Source organism: Kalmanozyma brasiliensis (assembly GCF_000497045.1).
Source record: "Kalmanozyma brasiliensis GHG001 unplaced genomic scaffold PSEUBRA_SCAF3, whole genome shotgun sequence".
Classification (NCBI taxonomy): Eukaryota; Fungi; Basidiomycota; class Ustilaginomycetes; order Ustilaginales; genus Kalmanozyma; species Kalmanozyma brasiliensis.
The window spans coordinates 779,448-800,669 of NW_015961970.1; the positions used below are offsets into that span (position 1 = coordinate 779,448).

The 21,222-nt window shown below is 58.4% G+C and overlaps 9 protein-coding genes across 9 annotated transcripts; 3 read left to right on the top strand and 6 right to left on the bottom strand.

Moving 5' to 3' along the window:
* Nucleotides 1-466: 466 nt before the first annotated feature.
* On the top strand, nucleotides 467-3,892 carry PSEUBRA_004167 (BTB/POZ fold; the record flags this gene model as incomplete). The annotated part of the gene is made up of 1 exon (XM_016437703.1): nucleotides 467-3,892. The coding sequence occupies one exon, from the start codon at nucleotides 467-469 to the stop codon at nucleotides 3,890-3,892; it is 3,426 nt and encodes a 1,141-aa protein (XP_016291271.1).
* Nucleotides 3,893-4,080: 188 nt separating this feature from the next.
* On the bottom strand, nucleotides 4,081-6,222 carry PSEUBRA_004168 (Oxysterol-binding protein; the record flags this gene model as incomplete). Its single annotated transcript, XM_016437720.1, has 1 exon — nucleotides 4,081-6,222. The coding sequence occupies one exon, from the start codon at nucleotides 6,220-6,222 to the stop codon at nucleotides 4,081-4,083; it is 2,142 nt and encodes a 713-aa protein (XP_016291272.1).
* A 1,240-nt stretch (nucleotides 6,223-7,462) lies between these two features.
* On the bottom strand, nucleotides 7,463-9,220 carry PSEUBRA_004169 (CoA-transferase family III; the record flags this gene model as incomplete). Its single annotated transcript, XM_016437764.2, has 1 exon — nucleotides 7,463-9,220. One exon carries the CDS (start codon nucleotides 9,218-9,220, stop codon nucleotides 7,463-7,465), a length of 1,758 nt encoding a protein of 585 aa, XP_016291273.2.
* A 332-nt stretch (nucleotides 9,221-9,552) lies between these two features.
* PSEUBRA_004170 (uncharacterized protein) lies at nucleotides 9,553-10,998 on the bottom strand (the record flags this gene model as incomplete). The annotated part of the gene is made up of 1 exon (XM_016437765.2): nucleotides 9,553-10,998. One exon carries the CDS (start codon nucleotides 10,996-10,998, stop codon nucleotides 9,553-9,555), a length of 1,446 nt encoding a protein of 481 aa, XP_016291274.2.
* A 2,570-nt stretch (nucleotides 10,999-13,568) lies between these two features.
* On the top strand, nucleotides 13,569-14,321 carry PSEUBRA_004171 (uncharacterized protein; the record flags this gene model as incomplete). Its single annotated transcript, XM_016437735.1, has 1 exon — nucleotides 13,569-14,321. One exon carries the CDS (start codon nucleotides 13,569-13,571, stop codon nucleotides 14,319-14,321), a length of 753 nt encoding a protein of 250 aa, XP_016291275.1.
* A 294-nt stretch (nucleotides 14,322-14,615) lies between these two features.
* On the bottom strand, nucleotides 14,616-15,971 carry PSEUBRA_004172 (Urease accessory protein UreF; the record flags this gene model as incomplete). Its single annotated transcript, XM_059465237.1, has 1 exon — nucleotides 14,616-15,971. The coding sequence occupies one exon, from the start codon at nucleotides 15,969-15,971 to the stop codon at nucleotides 14,616-14,618; it is 1,356 nt and encodes a 451-aa protein (XP_059321496.1).
* A 259-nt stretch (nucleotides 15,972-16,230) lies between these two features.
* Nucleotides 16,231-17,269, top strand: PSEUBRA_004173 (Isocitrate lyase/phosphorylmutase, conserved site; the record flags this gene model as incomplete). Its single annotated transcript, XM_016437736.1, has 2 exons — nucleotides 16,231-16,533; nucleotides 16,610-17,269. 2 exons carry the CDS (start codon nucleotides 16,231-16,233, stop codon nucleotides 17,267-17,269), a joined length of 963 nt encoding a protein of 320 aa, XP_016291276.1.
* Nucleotides 17,270-17,407: 138 nt separating this feature from the next.
* PSEUBRA_004174 (uncharacterized protein) lies at nucleotides 17,408-19,033 on the bottom strand (the record flags this gene model as incomplete). Its single annotated transcript, XM_016437754.1, has 1 exon — nucleotides 17,408-19,033. The coding sequence occupies one exon, from the start codon at nucleotides 19,031-19,033 to the stop codon at nucleotides 17,408-17,410; it is 1,626 nt and encodes a 541-aa protein (XP_016291277.1).
* Nucleotides 19,034-20,570: 1,537 nt separating this feature from the next.
* Nucleotides 20,571-20,925, bottom strand: PSEUBRA_004175 (Protein of unknown function DUF3743; the record flags this gene model as incomplete). The annotated part of the gene is made up of 3 exons (XM_059465238.1): nucleotides 20,571-20,612; nucleotides 20,704-20,807; nucleotides 20,883-20,925. The coding sequence occupies 3 exons, from the start codon at nucleotides 20,923-20,925 to the stop codon at nucleotides 20,571-20,573; spliced, it is 189 nt and encodes a 62-aa protein (XP_059320517.1).
* Between the last annotated feature and the right edge of the window lie 297 nt (nucleotides 20,926-21,222).

Sequence of the window (21,222 nt, forward strand, 5' to 3'; positions counted from 1 at the left end):
CAGCCTGCAGCACACTCGTCTGGCGCTGTCAAATTCCAGGAGAAAGAGAAATGCCAGCCTTTGTGTGACAAGCTCAGGAGCAAAGAACGCCTCGCCCCTTTTTGGTGGAGGCATTTTGAAGCGGAGACTGGACTGCAACCGCACTCTTTTTAAATCCAAAATGCCGTCCCAACTCGGAAGAAGAGGCGCGTGCTCGTGAGCTCGTGTGGGCGTTGCAAAGTGTTGGTGTAAGACTTGGGCGCTTGTGATCCTAGAGAGTAGCCATCCAGACGGACTGAGCCATCCTCATCCCTTTGCATCTTTCGACATCAGCACTCTCCAGTCACGCCCCGTACTGCTCCGGAGCCGCAGGCAGGAATCGGATAGGCCAGGCTCAGCTTCCTCTCCAACTTCCCACGTCAGCATCGCTACCGCCTCTTCACGTCCAAAGACGCCTGGCTACTACCGCCAACCACACCATCATACCATGCAGAATCACATCTACGAGCTCGGCCTGCTTGGCGGCCGATGCTCTGACATCCGCATCAGGGCGTTCGGTCGCATCTATCATCTGCACCGTCTCGTCCTCATCCAGTCCGGCTTCTTCCGCGCCATGCTCTGCGGCGGCTACGCAGAAGATCTCGCAGCTGCTTCTGCCGCAGCCACGCTCAGCAAGGGCAACAGTCACAGCACCTCTTCGGCCCACGCAACGGGATCAACATCGAAAGACGCAGACAACGATGTGGTGCAGCTGCACTTTGACGATCCCAACATCAGCAGAGCCGCTTTCGAGTACAGCATCGCACGGCTCTATGGCGACGGTCCCAAGCTGGTGCTGCCTTTCTGGTCGACTCCTTCATCAGATCACCCCTTCACGCCGGCGCTGAGCATGCGACTATCGCAATCGAACGACTTGAAGATGGCCAACCTGCTGATCGACAAGCGCTCTCATCCAGCTACGCCAAGATTCCTGCTCTCGCTCTTGGCCACATCCATCTACCTCAACATTCCGAGCGTCACGGCACAAGCACTCACCCTCGTACTGTGCTCGATGACTCCCTTCACCGTGACGCAATACCTTCGCTTCGCCATCGGATGCGGTATCGAAGGCACGGATCTGAACAGATCCGCGTCGGACGAGATGCGACATGATCTTGACGAGTGGGATTGGGAACTCGAAGGTCCTGCACGAACGCTCGAGGAGATCGCTCGCCTGGATCCCACATCGAGCACATCGCCACAACTTCACTCCGAGCGGCAATTCCGGAGCTACGCTGCGGGCACCTCAGACGATCTTTCCTCCGCCTTCGCCAACAAGCTCCACGTAGCGCCCTCTGCTCAAGGAATGAGGCGAGGGTCGTCCGCTTCGCCTGAAAGGAAGACCTCGCGAGGTCAATTGGCCCATGGTGCAGAGATGACCTCGACTCCATCTCGTTCCAACATCACGACCCGCGATGACACGCGCAGCGCTCAGAAGACCGCAGGGTTCCGAGAACCCGAGCCTGCAGGACTTGGCATGGTTGCGACAGGCAGCATCACGCCACAGTATCATTACGGAACCACAGCAGACAAGATCGGAGAGGCCTGCGTCTGCTGGTACGCACGCTGGGGCTTCAACATCTTTGAGCTCGAGAGCTCGATGGAGCGCGAACGCGTCATCGAGATCGAGACCTGGATCAGCATGTGCCGGGAGGACCGCGACCTAGCACGACTGACGCTGCTGCGCGACCGTCTTCACACTGGTGATGTCGATCTCCTGCACACGTCCATGCTTCCTCGCGGTCGCATGCCGGATTCCGAAGAGCGCATGCCGTCGCCGCGACTACGCGTGTGGTCGTATCCATCGATGCCCAGCGCTTGGGTGCGCGCCGTTATTTCATCAGACGGCTTCTACGTGCCCTCGGAGCTGCACCGGTACGAGTTCGCCAAGAAAGTCGTCGAGTTTCGGCGCAAGCAGAAGGCTCTTATCACTGTCCTTGACCGTCTCATCGACGAGTGGATGCGCGAGGACGAGGAGGAGATTTTGCGGAAAGCCACAGCTGCACCTGACTCGAACAAGAAGACGGGTGCGGCTCCGAAGGCTTCGACCTCCAGCGCAGCGTCGTCGGACATCGGCGACGGCTTCGGCTTCAAAGCTTTCCGCCGCACCACCTCCTCCGTGGACGGAGACAGCGACATGGACCCTGCTAGCACGCCCCTGCAAGAAGCATGGGATGACGGTGTTGAATCGACTGCATTCTCGGCAACGCTCGATGAAGACGAAGCAGAGTACGAAGAGCTCTTCTCCTCCGGTATCTACTACTCGCACATGCCTTTTCAGGCGCTCAACAAGATCAGCGCAGACATCTCGCCGTCTACCGGGCGGTCGTATACCCCTCTCAGCGTCCTCCAAGCTGCCTTGTGGGTGAGCAACGAGCTCAAGACACACATCCTGTCAAGCCAGGATCCGCTTCAAAGGCGTGAAAGTTCAGCGACCCTGCACGATCCAGAGACGGCGAGTCAGGCTGCCTCAGCCGAGCAGGGAGACTCGTCGGATCCAGAGGCCGACGGTTCGGGCGAATTGGGTGTCTCGAGCTCCATCGTACACTTCCGCGACGCTTTTGAGTCGACCCTCCCGTCAGCTGGACGCTTCTCACGCAGCCGATCGGGGACGCCCGGCTACAAGGCGGACGATTCCGATGCTACGCTAAGCTTTGGATCGACGTCCGGGCTGGGAGGTCTCGCAGCTAGCCCGCTGATGCTCGGTACCTCCGGCGGCGGGAAAGCAGCTTTGCTGGATAAGAGGTTCTATCTTGTACCATCTGACGACACTGTCCGATTTGGCGACAGTCTGACTTCCGTGGTCGGATCGGTCGTCCCGTCCAGCTCAGCTGCATCACGCGCCACTGGCTCTGATGACGAACGCAGTCGCCCATCTGCCGCATTTGCAGATGACCCTCTGGGGCCCTCTGGCATCGCTGCCATCCAGATCCCACGCACGCTCCCCATCCCAGCCGTGATGCACCACGACCCATCTCACCCATCCACCCACCGCCGCGACCGATCTCACTTCTACGGCATCGCCAACGACGTTGCCACTGGTCGCGAACTCGGCTCTTACGCGTCCGACCTCCTTACTCAACCCCCCTCCCCCTCTTCCGCCCTCTTCGACCATCCCCCCACCCGCCGCTCGGTCGGCGGCGAGGACCCCGACTCCTTCGCCGAAACCTCCTCTCTCTCCTCCACCTCCTCCGACCCACCCGAGCGCTGGACCGGCTACGAACCGATGCGTGTCGGCGTCGAGTTTTTCGGCATCGACAAGCTGCACGAAAAGCAACGGCTCTACTCGCCGACGTTCTTCTACGCGGGCAGTGTGTGGAATCTGTACGTGCAGGTGGTGAAGAAGGTGAAGGGTGTGCAGTTGGGGGTGTATTTGCATCGGCAGAGTATGCGGGAGGATTTGCCGCTGAGCAGTGCGCCCGATGCAGAAGAGGTGATGGCGAGGGGGGATTCGACGCCGAGGGGTGGGAGTTTTTTCGATGCGTCGTTTGCTTCGCCCGTCTCCGGTGGGGGTGTGGGGAGCACGCTGACGTTGCCTCACGGTACCACCACCACGCGTCTAGCCACCGACCCGGACATCACAGAGCTCTACCCAGGAGGACCCACCGTTCGCCCGACATCAGCACCCGCGATCCCCTACCGCGACCCCCGCCCCCACCTCCGCGCCTACTTCTCCATCCACTGCCCCTCCCCCCTCGGCAATGCACTCACCAAATTCAGCTCCGGTCCGGACAAGTTTACGGTGAGCCAGAGCTGGGGTTGGAAATCCTCCTCGCTGCTAGGAACGGTTTGGTTGGATGGGGGTGAGTTGGACGGTGGGAAAGCGGGGTTGTGCTATCGATTTCGGTGCGTTTGCTCTATTGGACTGGTGTAGCGCCTTCACTGCTGGCTCGTGGGGTAAACATCTTTGCATTGATCGAGAAAAAGCATCTTGGATTCTGTTTGTGGTGTGTGTGGGATGGTACAGTGCGAGCGAGACATTGAGAATGGAGCACATTGGCCCGAGGTGCGGTGCAGCATCAAGAAGGGTATGGGTCTGGGGAAAGAAAGAGGGTGGAGTTTCTACACATCAAACACGTTGAGCACGTCGGCCTCGTTCCACGCCTCATCCTTGTCGTTGTCCGCGGCCTTCTTTCGGATCTTGAAGTACTCGCTTCCGTCCTCTCCGCCGTAGACCCATTCGGGGGCGTCTTTGGATTTGTGGAACCACTTGGGCTTGTGCGAGTCGCCGCTCTCCTCGAGCTTCTTGCGACGCGATCGTTGGGCTTCCTCGAGCTTCTTCTTGAGGTCTTCGGCCTTGTCCACTTCGCCTTCCTCAAAGGCCCGTTGATCGGGTCGCAAGCGCGAGTCGGTCGGCGGAAGAATGTCCTTGATGTCATCCGTGATCTCGTTGAGCGACATGGCGAAATGGGTGAAACCGTAGTAGTCTTCGGCATCGCGCGGCATCTCGTTAGCCTCCCACAGCATTTGGTAGTTGTCCTTGTCCTTCTGACGAGAGAAATTGTCCGACCACTTGCCCTTGAGAGAGGTAACATTCGAGTCATTAGCGTCGTATACTTTGCCTTCGACGCCGTTGCGCGAGCCGGAGCCGCCCCACATGGTGCCCTCCTTGAACTCGATCACGGCGCGTTGGCCGGACGACTCGTTGGTCACCGTGAGCTCGCCGACGTGCTCGAGGTACTTGTTGCCCGCCAGCAGGTTGCGCATGAACGAAGAGGGCTTGTTGATCGAAAAGACGTCGCCGTCGCCGAACTCGATTCGGATGGCACCCTCGGGGATGAGCTCGAGCGATTTGCCCCAGAACTTGTTCTTGACCGCAGACCAGCCTTGCGCCTTCCAACCTTTACCTTCGGCGTAGAACGCGACGATGGGCGGCTGGTGCACCACCTTCTCGGCGAGGAACTTGAGGTTCTTGTCCTCGCGCACGCACTCGAAGGTTTCACCGAGGAGCGGGTTGAACGGCTTGCGGCTGTTGCGCAGCTTGGTGCTCGCATAGCCCGAGACGGCAAAGGCGCCGACAAGGCTGATTCGGTCGACCCAATCCTCAGACTTGGCCGCTCGCGTGAGCAGGTCGCTGGCGTATTCGTACTCTTCCGCCGCCGCCTGCAGCAGGGAGAGCGGGCAGTTGAACGAGACGGGGAACGAAATGGTGGACAGATCCTTGCCGACGTTCTTCTTGAGCATGCTGAAGAGCGAGACTTCGTCGCCCGAGACCTTGGCGGGGAGCTGCTTGCGGTACTGCACAGACTTGCCGCCGCCACCGCCGACTTCCGAGATGGTGTTGGTGTCGTCCGTGTCGGCGGAGGACTCGTCCGCCTCGGAGTCGGAGCCGCCCTCGGCATCACTGCTCTCGGAGCGCGAGGTGTTGCCATCGTCGTTGCCGGCGCCGTCGTCGTCCATGAAGAGCTCCTCGCCGTGGCTGTCGGCGTCGTAGAAGACAGCCGAGTCGGTGCCTGTCGTAGCAAACGACGAGCCAGACATGCGCTTGCTACGGTTGGCGCCGCCAAAGATGTTGGAGATGCTAGAGTCGGCCGACATGGAACGCATGGTTCCGGAACTCTGATCGACACGCGGGATCTTGGACTCCATGGCAGATTTGAGCTCCTCGAACTCGACGACGAGGTTTTCGGCGGCAATGTGGAATGCAGCGATGTCGTCGTCGTCGCTGGACTTGGCGCCTACCGCATTGAGGACGGCACCGGTGTAATTGGTGGATTTGCCCTTGAGCGCAGCCGAGCGTTTCTCGAGGTCCTTGACCAGGGCGGCGCTCTGGTCGAGGTGAGTCCAAACCTGGCTGAGGTCGACCGCCTGCATGTCGTTGCCGTTGGAGACGTACAGCTTCTGCAAGCTGCCGGCGGCGCGGTCGGGGATGAAGGAGCGGAGGTGCTTGCGCCACGACTCAAAGTCTTGCGGCGAGAGGGCTTTCAGGTGGAAGACACTCGAGCCGGAATCGACGTGAATGGTGCCGTGACGCATGCTGGAGGTGACAGAGGCGTGGGGGATTTCGATGGCATCTCGAGTAGCCTTTTCGGGGCTGATTGCGTAGGTGAGGATGCCTTCGTTTGTAAGCACGAGGAAACGCTTTGCGTAGCCCTGCATCTTCTTGCGCTTCTTCTTGAGGATCCATCCCGAGTAGACGACCTCGAGCTCGTCGATCTTGCGGTTCTCAACGGGGAAGCCGCGGTGAGCGTTTTTGCCGCCCATGGTTGTTACCTTGGGAGATGGCACTCAAGCTTGTCAAAGCAGTGAGAGAGATGATAGACCGCTTGCTGCGCTCGTTCTCGGCGCTCCGTCTGGGCGTGTGACCGCACTAGATCTTTCGGTGGTAAAGCTGGAGGCGGGAGCGGACAGAGGCGCGGTGAAGGTGAAGAGTCAAGAAGATCGGCGTGATGAGCGAGGACAGAAACGCACGGTCCTGGCTGGGTCTGTCGCAGTGGCCAGGCGTGTGATGGTGAAGGAGGAGGGGAGATGTGTGTGTGACTCTGTAGAACAAAGGTGACAATATGAAGCACAGGATTGGGCTGCAAGAGGGGGCAGCTGCATCAAGTAGCAGCGGCAGCGATGCAAGTCGCAAACCCTCGCACAGTTGCGGTTCAGTATTCACGATCCGGGCTCCAGTTCCCGCCTACTTTGCCGTTCGGTTCATATTCTCACAACGCACGACGCTAAATCCAAACGAGGGCAGGCGTGGGGAAAAAGAACGGCTTCACCAGCCGAACGCTTCACACTCAGCAGCAGGCAGCGGCAGCAGCGGAGAAGGATCGACATTTGTGTGTGTGTGTGCGGGGCACAGTGACGAGGCTTCCTTCATTCCGTGATTCCGCGAGCCAGACGAGTTGCAAACCTCTGCCAAATTCCAGCCTCCTCGCCGTCTCCGCGGCTCCAGGAGGAGGCTTTTTCATTTGGGACGCAGTCATGTGGACCCGTCCGTTTGCTCACTCTGACCTTCTTCCCACGGTATCGAGTTCCGCTTTGCTGATGACGACAAACACACAACGTTCGCTAGCGGATGGTCGCGATGCTTCTACCGGCTAATACGAGTTTCCCCACATCCCGAACAAGCTTGTTAGCTCGGACTGGCTCGTCATGATCCGGTGCCTGACGTCAAGCTACCACATCGGTTGCGGGGGAGCATCATGCGGATAGCGGCAAGCGACTTGTTACAGGCGAATGGTGACGTTCTGACTGGGCCGAAGAGTGCTACGCTCGGGCCCGTTTTGGCTGTCCCCAGCCTCCACCTTTGCCTTTCACGCTCGCGGAAGGAAGCGCGGGTCAAAATGGATTTTCAACGACAGCAGCCGCAAGCGAAGAAGCAAAAGAGAGGTGTGTTCCAGACTCAGCTCGCAGCTTAAATTGGTTTCGGAGAGCCGTCGGGTTGCACGCGGTCCTGATATCGGGTGCCGATAGAGGACGTATCGAGCAGATTCCATGAGGTTGCTCCGTATCATGCCCATTCTAGTCGGTCGACACCAAGATGACTCGGCACGGTCCATCTGCTATCCTTCTGGTGCGTCGAAAGGGGAGCTGGGATCGATGCGTGTCGAACAGCCATCACCTGAACCTCTTCTGCGTCCGTCGTGAGGCCGCGCACCTTGAAGCTGCTCACCATCTCGGCGAGTCTGGCCGTATCTTCGGCAGGGATGACATCTCGAGGTGGCCTTGTCCAGGCGTCGTCACCGTGGATCTGACCGAGGCTCTGAATCCATTCTGCTGTGCTAGCAAGGCTCACCTGTACTTTCCAGCCGTCTTCGACTTCCTCGCTTGTGACCTTGTCCTGAGAACTACGTTCGAGAAGAGCCCGACACTTGCACGCCAGCGTAGCGAAGCACATGAGGCTTCCCGCTGCGTAGTCGAGCGCTTGCACTGGCAATGCTTTCGGCTCCACCTCTGCTCCGTACTTCTCCTGACCCTGGTGCTGATTGAAACTGACGCTTTCCAGGAAGTTCATCCCGCAAGCCGTCTGCGTGAGCGAGTCGTATGCCTTATGATTCCTCCACGGCCCCGTGAAGCCAAACGCGCACAGCTCCGCGTATACAATCCCAGGTCGGATCGTTTGGAGATTTTCGGCGCTGAGACCGCGCTGGGCAAGTCCTCCGGGGCGATAGGCTTGCGAGAATACATCTGCCTGTTCCAAAAGCCTCCTCAGCGGCTTGGGCAAAGTGGACAAAGGACTGCCGCTGAGAATGTCGATCAAGCCAGTGCGCTTGCCTCGCGCGGTATCGAGCTCTCGCAGTGGAAGGTTGGGCAGATAAGGACTGCTGAGGAGGAGCACGTCCGCACCGTGCGCTGCGAGCGTTCGAGTCGAGATGGGTCCTGCGATGACTCGGGACATGTCGACCACTTTCAGTCTGCCGCCTTCTTGGCTTTTCGCAGTCCTGGCCTTCGACGGACCGGTCGACCTGATGCGAGAGATGCGGAACGCACTTCCTTCATTCTCGTCCATCCACGTCTTGACGGCTGTTCCCATCCCGGACGCCTCCCACTCTTGTCTGCTGCGGTAGGCTGTCACGCACAGCCTCCGCTTTTGGGCCTTCTTCTCCAACTCGAATGCATTCCACTCCAGCAGCTCCCTCTGCACGTCCTCCCTCGACACTTGAGAGAACACTTCATCGTGGAGTCTCGGGTCGTTCCGATTTGCTGTGCCCGGGGCAAGTCCGAGCAGCTGCAGCACGCCCAGCTTGTGATGCGGAAAGTTGGTGTGGAGCCGGACCACCCCGGGGACGCTGCGGTTTGGGTCGGGTTGGGTGCGGTATAGACCGGCTAAGGCGTCCCAGTCTGCCACTGCATGCGCATCGATGTTGAGCAACTTTCGCCCATGATCACTGTCTGCCGGTATTGACCCGTCGAGAATCTTCTCCGCTGTCTCTTCGGCGCCCTGATGAAGACGCAACCAGCCGACGTATTCCGCGATAGCCTGCTGCGCATCCACCTCGACCCTCTCCAGTACCAGCCCTTCCAGCCCCTTTCCCGCTTGCAAAGAGCACCGTAGCCGTTCAGCAAGCGCAATGGCCGCGCAGCATCCCTGTGCTACCGCCGTCAGCTGGAAGGACGACCGCACCGCCTGGCCGCACTCAGCCGGATCGTTGGAGAGGACAAGGTTGCCTGCAGCCAGTGTAGTTTCGAGTACCGAAGAGGGCAGTCGAGCCTGCGACCAGAGCGCGCGCACTATCGAGAGCGATGAACTGGGACTGCCTGAGGCCATCTTGACAGCATTCGAGTGGAGGGAGGGTGACACGATGGTGCGTGGAGAGGAAGAAGAGACAGGGGTACATGTCGGGAAGGGAAAACGCTTTCCGCCGGTCGAGAAAATTCGCCGAGAAAACCGCCGACCACGTCCGAGATCATCAGTCGAACAGTGTGTATGCTAAAGCCGGGAAATGGCATACGATCGATTGCGAGCGGAGAGACTATTGTACAGATTGCGGGGGAACAAACTTGCGAAACGTGTGCGATATCAATTCGAGTGACGGACGAGGGACGAGGATAGATGGAGAGTATGTACCAGGATGAACTGAGATCGGTGCCGTCTCACCCTTACACCCGAGCACGAGAGCGCGTGCGAGAAGCGACGCCCTCCACCGCACGCTGTGGGCTCTCTACGTTGTGTGTGCTCGAAGCCGCGGTGCTGCTTCGTCCACGCGCAGCCGAAGCCTTTCGCTGGTTCGATGATGCTTTGCGAGCACCCTGTACGGGCGACGTTGCGGAAGAAGGCGGTTGACGAGATCGGATCTTCTTGCCTGAAGCCGAAACGGATTCTGCCATCGTTTCGTCGCCGTCGATCTGCTGCGAGGCGTCGTCTTCCGCATCGGCGAGCAGGCTAAGGCGGCCGCCCGTGCCGCGTTTGCGAGACGCAGTGGTGGTGGAGGTGGCGGTAGTGGTTGCGACAGGGCTCGAGGCAGCCGATGCGAGACGAGACGACGAGCGTGTCTTTGTGGGCACCGCGTCGACACTGTATGCCCGTTCAGGAAGAGCGGGAGCCACGGCTTTGGAGGCGAGGAAGTTGGCGTCCGGGACGCGATTCTCTTTGTTGGGTGTCGAAGGAGCTTCTTGGTGGACAGGACCTCGCGCCGGGCTCGCGAACGGGCTGACGCCAGCATCGACTACGTCGGAGCTGAACGAAGCCTGGTCCTGTGACGGCGGAGTGTCGGAACTCGGAGCCGGGTCCTCGTAGACAGTCCAATCGGCCAACGGCCTCGCCACCACACCCAGGAAGAGTCCCGACTTGATGAGCGTCAAGCTGTCGACGGGTTGCTTCGAGGTCAAATCTGTCAGATCGCCGAGTGCGGCCGCTGAAGTGCGTCGCTCAGAGAGAGAGTCGGATCGCAGACGCGTCTGGGCCAAGGCGAAGTCGGGAGCGATCTGCCCAGCACCAGCAAAGTAGTCCGTCATCTTGCGTGGACTCGGGCTGGCCATGGGACCAGCGCCAGCTTCCTCGTGCGCGATGGCGATTTCGGTGGGCGAGACTCGATGCTTCTTCTTTGGCAAGCTTTGTAGGAGGGGATTCGACACTGAGCGAGATGGTCCTTCTGCTGGAGTGATATCATCAGAGCCGACATGCCGGGGTCGATGCAGGCTCTCAGAACGCGCGACCATGGGCGAGAGTGCCTCCGTCCTGGACCGGGAGGGCGTCATGAGTGCTTCTGTGGGCTGCGACTGGCGAGATGCGAGACGTCGAGGCTCGGACATCCTCTGCGTCGATGGACTCGGCTCGACGCGGTGAGCTGGCTTTGGTCCAGAAGTGTGAGGCGGGCGATGCTGCCTGAGGTTGAGGGGAGTAGTGCTGGCGCCTTTGGGAGTGGATGGTCTGCTTGTCGAGTGGTGGGACAGGTTCTTGACGTTGTGCGGTGAGAAGCGCGATGTTGCGGAAGCAGAGCGCGACAGGGCTGGACTTGCCTCGAGAGCGTCGTCTAGACCAGCTTGCTTGGAGGGACCATCGCCAAAGAGTCGTCGAGGCAGAACCGACATATCGGCATCGGTCATGTTCTCGTTCTGATCGGTCGAAAGGTGTGGAGAGGATTGCGAAACGACGGAGCCTTCTCGAACAAGACGATGATTCTGCAGCACAGCTTGTTTGTGGGGAGAGACGGAGATAGAATTCCTTCGGCTGGTCGACGCGGAAGGCGAACGCGAACGAGAGCGGGAGGGTGTCTTGAGGTGATGGTCGGGTGAAGGATTCGGAGAGCAGGCCAAGGATTGCGTGACGAACTGATGAAGCGGCAGCTCTGAGAGCGGAGCCCTTGAGCTATTTAAGGTCTGCATTGGTGAAGCTATGACTTGACTTGACTGGCAAATACTGCGATTGTGTGAGGAGGGATGACCGATCGAAAGACTAAGGGGCTCAGTGTGCCTTAAGAGGTCTGTGCTGGCGTGCTGATAAGGATCGGACAAAGTAAAGGGTACTGCTTGTGCTGCTCGTCAGGCGTAAACGAGGTGAGGCACGCGGAATTGGTGGGACCGCTGTCGGTCTGTGCGGGAAGTCGCGTCACGCGTGTCAGAGATGGGTGGCCCCGCAGAGAATAACAATCGAGGCTCGAATGGATGCAAAGAAGGGATTGTGCAGGGTGATGCAGGTCGGAAGCGTGAAGAAAGGAACGGATGATGGTGGATGGAAAGGAAGAAGCGGGATGAAGGTGATGAAAGGGGAAGTGGGGTCTGGCAATCTCAGCTGCACTTGGCTGCACGATTAGGTTTCGGGCTGAGTCTCTCGAAAAAAGAGAAATGCGGTGCTGCGTTGCGTTCCTTTTTTAGTGTTGGTCTCCTCGTGTCAGCGAGTGGGAAATCGGCTGACTGAGATGGCGCCGCTGTTGAGATGGCAGACCTTAAAGCAGCATGTCCCGTCGACTTGGCAAAGCGCCGATCCTCAAGAGTGATATCGTAGAGTCGGCGCAATTAGTCAACTTAGTCGATCCCGTCAAAGCTTTGCGGCTGGGCGCTGTTTGGAGCAACGGCTGAAGACTCCGACCCAGTTGCCCAAATCGAGATGGTTGTCATCATTTTGTTCCTGCGCGTCAAGCTCTAGCTCGGTCGTTACACTTAGGAGCGAAGGATGCTCCCACGGTCCATGTTACGAAGATATAGTCGTCCAACAAAGCATCGAAGTCTTGTAGAGAGTCAGACTACGTGACAGCTACCTTCTTGTTCAGGTCCAGATGTTCACCTTGCCCGCCAATCAACCGCAGATGCCGTCGATACGGGACAAGGACAGGCCTGGATGAAGCTGCAGTCTAGCAGTCAGCGATCCTCCCATCATCAGCACAGCCTTCGAGCTTTGTCATGACGTACACTGATCCATATGCCAAGGAAGATCGTCTCTTGCGATCCATGCGACACGAAAAGGGCAAAGACCTTGGCAGGTCGTCTCGAAATGGATTGCCAAAAAGAGACTTGGTGTTGCTCTCTGGGCTCTCTGCCTTTCAGGACCGTGTCCGAGCGTGCAGCGTCACGTGGATTTTTGCGCGGGCTCATCTATGTGAGATCGTTTTGGCAGCACACTCCTAATCAAACAAATGGTCCGCCGACTGAGACGTGTGGGGTTTGGTGGCGTGAGGCTTGGGTTCTGCTGCAACGTTTGCTTCGTGGTTGGCGGTTTCGAACTCGCATCCATGTGTTCGGCGCTGCGCCCAATCCTGCAGAAGCGAGATCATCTTGGCCTCTCTCCATGTTTGAGATCTTGTTGTTGACCTGGGCTCGTCGTCGATTTCAGACATTGTCCGACGTTGCTCTTCAGCGCAGAAGACGTGACTGTGAGCACTTTTGACAGCCTTACATCTGCCATCCAAACCGACGATGTTGCAAAGAATGATTCGGCAGAGCAGGTGAGTGAGCCTGCTCGGGATCAGCGGATGGGTGCTGAGCAGCCTGAACCTAAAATCCAGGTGATTGCGGAGCCGTCTGATTGATTCACGTTCCGCCATTCGAGGTGACGACAGAAGTGCATTTCCAAGCAGCAGCAGCCGCCTCGCCCAATCCGCGCCCAATCCGCTCTGGGAGATTTTCGTTTGGCCGCTGCAGCGTCACGGCCCAGTTTGAACGTGAGAGAGCCGTCTGGCTGCAAAGGTGGAGAAAAGGCGAATTTGGAGTGCATCATCTGCAGCGCTTAGCCGAATCCCTCTCGTCATTTCACACTTTGGTTTCTACTTGAAGCTTTGTGCGGGTGCCTGAGCGCAGCTACTCTAAGCCTGGACTTTCTTCTTCGTGACTGTGGAGAAGGCAGCCGTGCGTGCGTGATACGGGCCAATCAGTGCATATCCACAATCTGGGGATTCACAATCAGCCTGTCCCTTCTCGAGCTGAGCGGATGGTTTTCAAAGAGTCCATTCGTGTCGCACCTTCATCTTCTACCTTGACCACCATCTCCATAGATTCGACCGTCCGAGAGAATCTGTCTGCAGAAACTCACTTCCACGACCGAGGCCCAACCCATCCACAACTGGTCATCAAGCAGCTCCGCTACAGCAATAACGATCTCCTTGTCACGAGAATCGATCCGATAGAAACTTGCGAAACAAGGGCCCACTGAAAGCTGCCCATCTACGCATCCACGCACAGCCATGTCGGACAAGTTTCGCCTTCACCCCGAGCCGGGAACAGAGCGCACGGCTATCTTCAACCCCATTCGTGCCGTCTACAAGACGGTCCGAGATGGAGGCTTCGGTTCGGCTCTGCTCATTCCGCACATTGTCCTCCCCATCTACGGTATCTACGTGATCTCCCACCGATCTAGCTACTGGTCTCCCGAATACGAAAAGGGCCTTGCCTTTGCCATCGCCTTAATCCAAGGCGTCTCCTTTGGCACTGCCATCGCGCTTTCGCTCGTCCGCTACAGCCCCGCAGGCAAAGCCATCAAGGGTCGACGCATCGAAAAGACGGCCACCCGCGAAGAGGCCTCGAAACAGTACCGTCTCGAGGTCACGCTCCGTCTCGCCGCGTACCTCTTCCTTGGTACCATCCTGTGGGAGTATCTCGTTCACTCCAAGTACTCGCCCGTAGCCAGTAAAGAGGCGCGCCAGACCACCTCTGGCTTCCTGACCGCGACCGGCGCGCTGCGCAGATTCTTGAACGAAGAGAGCCTCATGCATGAGGCTGGCGAGGGGCGCGCGGGTGTCGCAGGCGTGGGCCTCAACTTTGACGTCAAGGAAAACATCAAGAACCTTCGTGACGCTATCGAAAAGGGTCCCCGCATCAGGGTGCCCATCCCTGCACCTAAGAAGAGCATCTTCTTCGAGAAGATCGAGGAGACCCGCGAGAGGCTCCTTAACGGACGCGACCCCGGTCTCGACATTAAGTGGAACTTTTGGAAGTGAAGCGGCGAGCGTTTGCGGTTCTGCTTCGAGTCTCTCGCGACACCTATCGGGAACCCGAGCTAGCTCGCCTCGAGCTTCCGCCTGCCGACATCTCAAGCATACCCCCCAATCATATCGGAACCCCTCGGAATGCGATACCCACCCTTATCAATCACGTCCTCTCTCGGAGCGCAACATGCTCCACCACCTCGCGGCAAAACGCTGCGACGCAACGCTCAATCTAATACTCGAATCGGCATGTATGTAAAGTCATGGAATATATCATCGACAAGCCTGATCCAATCTGTGCGGTCATCAGCTGTTGAACAGTCTAGAATGGAGCTGGTCGTGACGAGCCTGGACGATTTCGCCCAGCGGGAACGTGGTTGCTGGCGCAGAAGGATGCGTCCAGAATCCCTTCTCGCTGTCTGACGCTTTCTTGTGGATGTGTGTGCTGAGAACGTCTTGCTCCTCCGGCCAGTCCCACGCCCAACCCTGGTTCGGATCGTCGTCGTCCACGGGGATGAGTTGACCCTTTCGGGCCCGAATGGCCTGTATCCTTGGTCGTAAGGCGCTTGTTGAGGACTGCATCGTTGGTGTGGTGCGAAAGGGCTTCCCTTTAGTTCTTGATAACGTCGTCGCTGTGGTGCATATCGGGCTGCTCGAGGCTTCACCTATGCTATAGGGCTCGATTACAGTTGGTTCCCGCTTGTTATCGTCATTGTCGATCTGCATTTCGTCCTCTTTCACTTTCGCATCTTGTCCGACTTTTCTCTTGTCCGACTTCTCTGTCGTCTCCGCCGCACCAACATCCAAACACCCCTCCCGCTCCATCTCGCGCATCACGCCCTCCACGACACCTCGCATCTGAAAGCGCATCACCTGATGGGCCAGATACGGTCCTAGCGTATTCAACCTGATCGAGCTGCTGAACAGGCTTCTGGCTTGCAAGAACAAATGCAGATACACCGCCTTCTTGAGGCCTATCCCCAGACACGCGGCGAAGACGGCCCAGCATATCGGCAGATGACCATGAACCTGACGCGTCGAGCGACGAATGTCCAGTTTGAACTTGTCTACTAGTCGAGCTGCTGCTTCGAACTTCGCCTCGTCCGCCGGGTGCTGGAGGGATGAAGGGGAACCAGAGAAGGGTTGGCGATCGAGCCCGATAGGCCGCGCAAAGGCCTTGCTGTACAATGTGAGCAGCGCGATTCCTTGAGCTTTTGATGCTCGCCGTGCGACATGGTTGAGTAGCAGACTGTGGTATCCGTCGTCGAGACTTGCTATTGCCTCCAGACACTCGGCCATCTGCGCCTCTTTCTCTACGCCCGCACGACCCAGGTACGATTGGACGAGAGTGTGCACCCGCGCAAGGAACGGAAAGCTCGAACGGGCATAGCTGTGCAGTGTCGACTGAGCAAAGCTGAGCGTGGCCGAGGAGAGTTGTGCTTGCGAAGGCGCTACGTTCCGAGATGCGGGGATAGACGAGCGGGTGAGCGAGGGGGTTGGGCGGGAGTTGTGCAGAAGGCCGTGCGCGTGGAAGGATTCCAAACCCGAGGACGCTACGAAGCCGCCCGTGGGGAGGTTTGAGTCGGAGAGCAGAAGAAGGAGGTACGTCTCGAGATCGTCGTCCGGGCTGCTCGAGGATGAGGCCTCAGTGGTCGACTGCATCGCCTCGGATGTGGTGGTGATGAGAAGATGTGAGGAGGAGGTTGGACCCTGAACCCGATCCAGACCGATAAGGTTGCCCTCGTCGCGTCTTTTCCGTGATACCTTTTTCTTCTCGACTTTCCTTCAGATGTCACAACGCCTCTCGCTACGCCTGTCAGCATGAATTAGCCGAAAAGTATAGCCGGCGGACCAGCCGTCCGGCTTCGTCCTCCCACTCTCCTTCTACCTCGCCTCCCTCTGCTCTTCCATCACTCTCAACATGACCTCGACAGCACGCACACCAGCCGCTCGGCTACGAGAGCTCCTCGCAGGTCCCTCTATTGTCACCGCCCCCGGTGTGTTTGATGGCATCTCGGCGCGACTGGCGCTCAAAGCGGGTCATGTCGCGCTCTATCAAACTGGCGCAGGCACATCTGCATCACGTCTCGCTCGAGCCGACTTGGGCTTCTTGGGCATGTCAGACATGGTTTCCGCTGCTGGCGTGTCCATCACTGCGGATCCGACGCTCATGACGCCCGTCATTGCCGATGCGGATACGGGCTTCGGCGCCGCCCCTCAAGTCGTGAGTTCCCTCGCCCACCCACCACCTCCTCGTTTCCACGGAACAGTGCTGACAGAGCTTCGTTGGACTATCACAGGCACGGACGGTCACAGAGTACCATCGGGCAGGAATAGCCGCACTGCACGTCGAAGACCAGGTGCAGGCCAAACGATGCGGTCATTTGGATTCGAAACAGATTGTCTCTCGCGCTGACTTTATCGCTCGAGTCACCGCGGCGGTCAACGCACGTAACGCCCTCCCCTGCCCTCCGCAGGATCGGATCCTGATCATCGCCCGAACCGACGCACTTGCCGTGCTGGGCCTGGACGAGGCGATCGAGCGACTGCGACTCGCACACGCCGCAGGAGCAGAGATGGGCTTCTTGGAAGGCATGCGCTCGAATGAAGAGGTGGAGCAGGCGATGAAGGAGTTACAGGGTTTGCCGATGCTAGCCAACTGTGTCACGGGCGGGAAGAGTCCGTTGTGGACAGCAAAGGAGGCGGAAGCGTTGGGGTTCAAGCTGGCCATCTTTCCGTGTGCTGGGATGTTCCCTGCTGCCAAAGCGTTGTTGGCGAGCTACAGCCATTTGATGGACAAGGGCATCGGGATCGAGGCGGAAAGGGGAGAGGGGAGGATGGTCGATTTGGGCGGAGCGGATCCGATGGGGCTGAGGAACTTCTTCGCTGATATGGGGTTGGAGCATGAGGTGGGGGTGGATAGGGCTGCCGCGAATGGGGCTGGGTTGGGCGACGTTTAGTGAGATGTCAGTGGGAGGGATGATCACGGAGCAGGCGAGAAGAATACGAGGAAGTTGCGCGATTGGACCCATCGTTCGTTGGTATACAGGGTCATGCGAACGCGTTCTATCATAAAAGTCGTGAATGTCATGTGCTGGCTAGGCACGAGTCTTTGGCGGTGCTTTGGAAGCGCGCAATCCGACAACATCGCAGTAGATGGCGACTAGGAAGAGCACTGTAGCGACGACAGAGCATGCAATAGCGCCGTTGTACAGGTTACACCAGCCACTGCCTGTTCCAGCGGGGCACTTCTTGCCCACTACGAGGGCCATCACGGCTGCCGTGCCCCACAGCAGACACAGCACGACGTCCCAGCCGCAATCCCATTTGAGGCTTTTGCGTGCTACGTGCCAGCGGGCTTGCATCTTCATGGTGGCCAGAGCGTCCGACTGGCGTCGCTTCTTTGCTCGACGTTTCTTGCGTCGACGCGCATCTCCTGGAAGCGTCTCGGCATCAGAGTCGCTCTCGGTATCAGTGTCGTCGGTGCGCTTTCCGAGGAGAGTCGAATCGACAATGATGTTAACCGAAGGGCCGGGGTGCATCTTGTTCTTCTTGCCTGCTTTGCCTCCGCCATTTCCAGAAGTCATGACTGGGATGACCATACCATTTTGAGCACCAACACCCATTGCTCCAGCGCCAGCCGGATCGCGTCCGGAGCAACAGCATGGCTTGAACGCGAAGAGCCACAGGCACACAAGCGTCGAGATAACCGAAACGCCGTACAGCACGAAGGAGGGAAAAGTACCAGATGGGGGCGCTTTGTCGGCTGGTCGGATAAGGATGAAGCCGCCGATGCCCATCCCTGCTGCTCCTAGCGAGACGAGACACTGCAACCATCGCGTGGCGATACGGAGCTTGTGACGTGGAAGAACGAGTCGCCCTTTTGCGTTGACACCGCCTATTGGCACCTCCTCCGGCTCTTCTTCCTCGTCGTCCGCGCTTCCGTCGCCTCTGCCCTTGCGCGACACTTTGGGTCCGAACTGTTTCTCCAACATGCGGATGCGTTCTTCCTTGACTTGATCGTTCGTAGGTGTGCGATCGTATGGGTAGGGTCCATAGGGGCTGGGCGGTGACTGAGGGCCGTAGCGACCATTGCTGAACGACTCGCTCTCCCACCCGCTCTGGCCAGAGCCTGGCGGCACCATGGTGTACGCATGACCATCAGCCGAGAGGTGGCCGCCGTACCATGCGTGAGACCAACTCGGAAAGCCTGGTAGAGAGTCACCGATACGTCCACCGTGTTGGGCGTCTTGCGGGTGTGCAGAAGTCCCAGGCAGGTGGTGTGCTGCGTTGACGTTGAAGATGTTGGGCGGCTCTGAAGCTGGCGGGCTGACCGAAGGATGCGTGGGCGCTGTCGAGTAGGCGGGAAGGCTGTGACGCGACCGCCCGCCTAAAGTCTGTCTCGAGGCTATCGACGGCGCTCCGTAGCTCGGTGCATTGTAGCCTTCATACATGGGCTCATATGCTCCTGAGGCGGGTGGTGCCACGTAGAAGCCGCCGTCGTAGTGTGTCGGGTCAAGACTGCCCGGCATGATGGGCATCGAGACGTATCGACCGACGTACTGAAGCTGGTCCGCGTAGAAGTCGTACCGGGCAGGAGCCTCGGAAGGAGCAGCGTGCGGTCCCCACCTTTGCTCCTGCGCAGCCTGGTTGGCAGCAGCGATCTCTCCCAGATCGCGCTCTTCATACTCGTCCGATTCACCCTGAGCGTGGCATGGTGGCATAGACAGAGGGCTGAGAGGCTGCTTGCCGTAGGATGACCGAGAGCTGCCAGCCTGAGACGAAGGTCGACAACTTTCGAAGCTGGCCTGTCGTGGATGCTGCTGCTTTTGATGGTGTGGAGACGAAGGTGAGACCGGAGGATAGGATGGGTAGCAGCTGCCGGCCGCTTGGTCCGCCAGATGTGCTTGCGAGAGCATTGTGGCTGCAAGCGAGGCCTGGCAGCCTCAACTGCTATATGTGCCCTATGCCCACGAGGGTCACCGATGCCTTGTGGGCGAGCTAGACGGACAGGAGGCTAGTTCTTCATCAGTATGTTGCGAGCCTTCCTGATGGTGGTCAGCAGACGAGCCAAGCCTGAAACCTGACGCAGGTGTGCGACGTCGTTATGATGAGCGAAGCTGAAAGACGATGCGGAAGGTCATAAGGTCAGCGGAAGGTCATAAGGTCAGGGAACGTGCCTGGACTGAGGGTGATGCTGTGTCAGGTATGGTAGCCAGGAGCAAGGCTGCGGAGCGGACATACCGAAGAAGGGAAACAGGGTTCAGTCGGGGCTCGTCCGTTGCCCCCACATAAGCCCTGAGCAGGTGAAGCGGCAGGGACCCGGCTTGATGCAAGGTCGTTCTCACGCCACGCTGATGCTTATGCTTGGACCGCTTGATGATCCATTGTCACGTAGAGAGGCGGCCTTGGCGTAGATGAGCGCTGCACCGACTGCAAGATGGGTAAAGCTCAGAGCTGGACCTCAGCCGCTCCCATATTCGACTTCGGCGGCCCCAGTGGTGCATACAAAGGAAGCAGCCGAGCACGATGAAAAGATGAACAATCAGCCCCTGAGTCTTCCTGCCATGCCTTCGTCTGCCAGGTTGACAAGTGTTGGTCTCTCAACGCAGCCAAGATGTCACCTCGCTTGGCTTTTCTCCGCTGCAAGGACCCCTGTCTGGCTGTGGCCTCTTCAATTTTTCGAGAAATGAAATTTCAGAGAGTGCTTCTGCTGCCCCAATTTTCATTGCGCCTCCTGTGCTAACGCCGACTCAGGGGCTGCTCGCCCAAATAAGGTGTGCAGGTTCTCGGCTCTGCTTCCATCTATTGCAGACAGTGACAGACGCCAAGACGTCGTATCCACAGAAATGAGTAGCCTGCTCCACAGTCGTCGATGGCCGACAAATGCTAGATCCTGAGGCGGAATCGCGGGCTGGCCATCCTTTCCACAGGACCACGGCTGATCTGGCTTGGGTGACGAAGCTGTGAGATTCGTGTGCTCTGCAGATCTCTCCGACCGGCCTGAACATGCGATCGGATCGTGTCCGTGGCTGGTCGCAACTGCTCAGTCAATGCAACGATTCCTCTGGGCGGTAGACCGCCGACGTCGAATTCCGCTGTTCGCTGGCTCGTATCCTTTGCCTGTCCTGTTCCTTGAGAGTGCGCGGATCCTTCCGAGAAGCCGATGGTGAGCATAGTGTCAACGGGGCGCTCTGTCACCGTCGGCAGATGGCTCATTTGCTGCAAGACTTGTGCTTCGGCAGCTCGTGGCGAGTCGCGCTAGCGTTTTGCGGCTTCCTTGCGGAGGTTCTCGACGATCGCCTGTGGTGTCGAACATGGGAAGAAGGAAGATCTGAGCATCAGTCAAGCCGCCACTTACCTTCGCATCCTCCACCGGCACAGGAGCACTTACAGCAACAGCTTCAGCATTGACGCCACTTTCGATCAGCTCTACGCAGGCGCGCAGTTGTTCTCGTGAGAGACCGGTGTTGAGCAGTTGCGAAAGGTCATGGAGGACTGGCGCCGATAAGGTGAGCAATCGAACTGTCAGTCGATTGTGATCGTATATGCTTGCTCACGATGAGCACTTACTATCCATGGTTTCCTGACTCGCGACGTTGCGTTGATCCTCCATGTCGAATGAATGGCAGAGTTGTAGCAGCGATGATGGATGGTGGTGATCAAGAAGTGAGACAGACAGCCGTGCGCATTCTGAAAAGTGTTGGTCTTTTGGCCTCGTTTACGCGTCAGCCTCACGCGTGCCCTTCTCCGTCAGCCAAATTTTGACTTTGGCCGCCAAGCCTCTCTTCGGAAAAGTCACAGACGGTGATTTTGTGGAGATTCGGGCTGAGTTCATTCGTTGAAGCCCATCATCGACGAGGCGAGAGCTGCTTCCTCCTCTGTCACAGCATCTTTCTTACCAACACACACT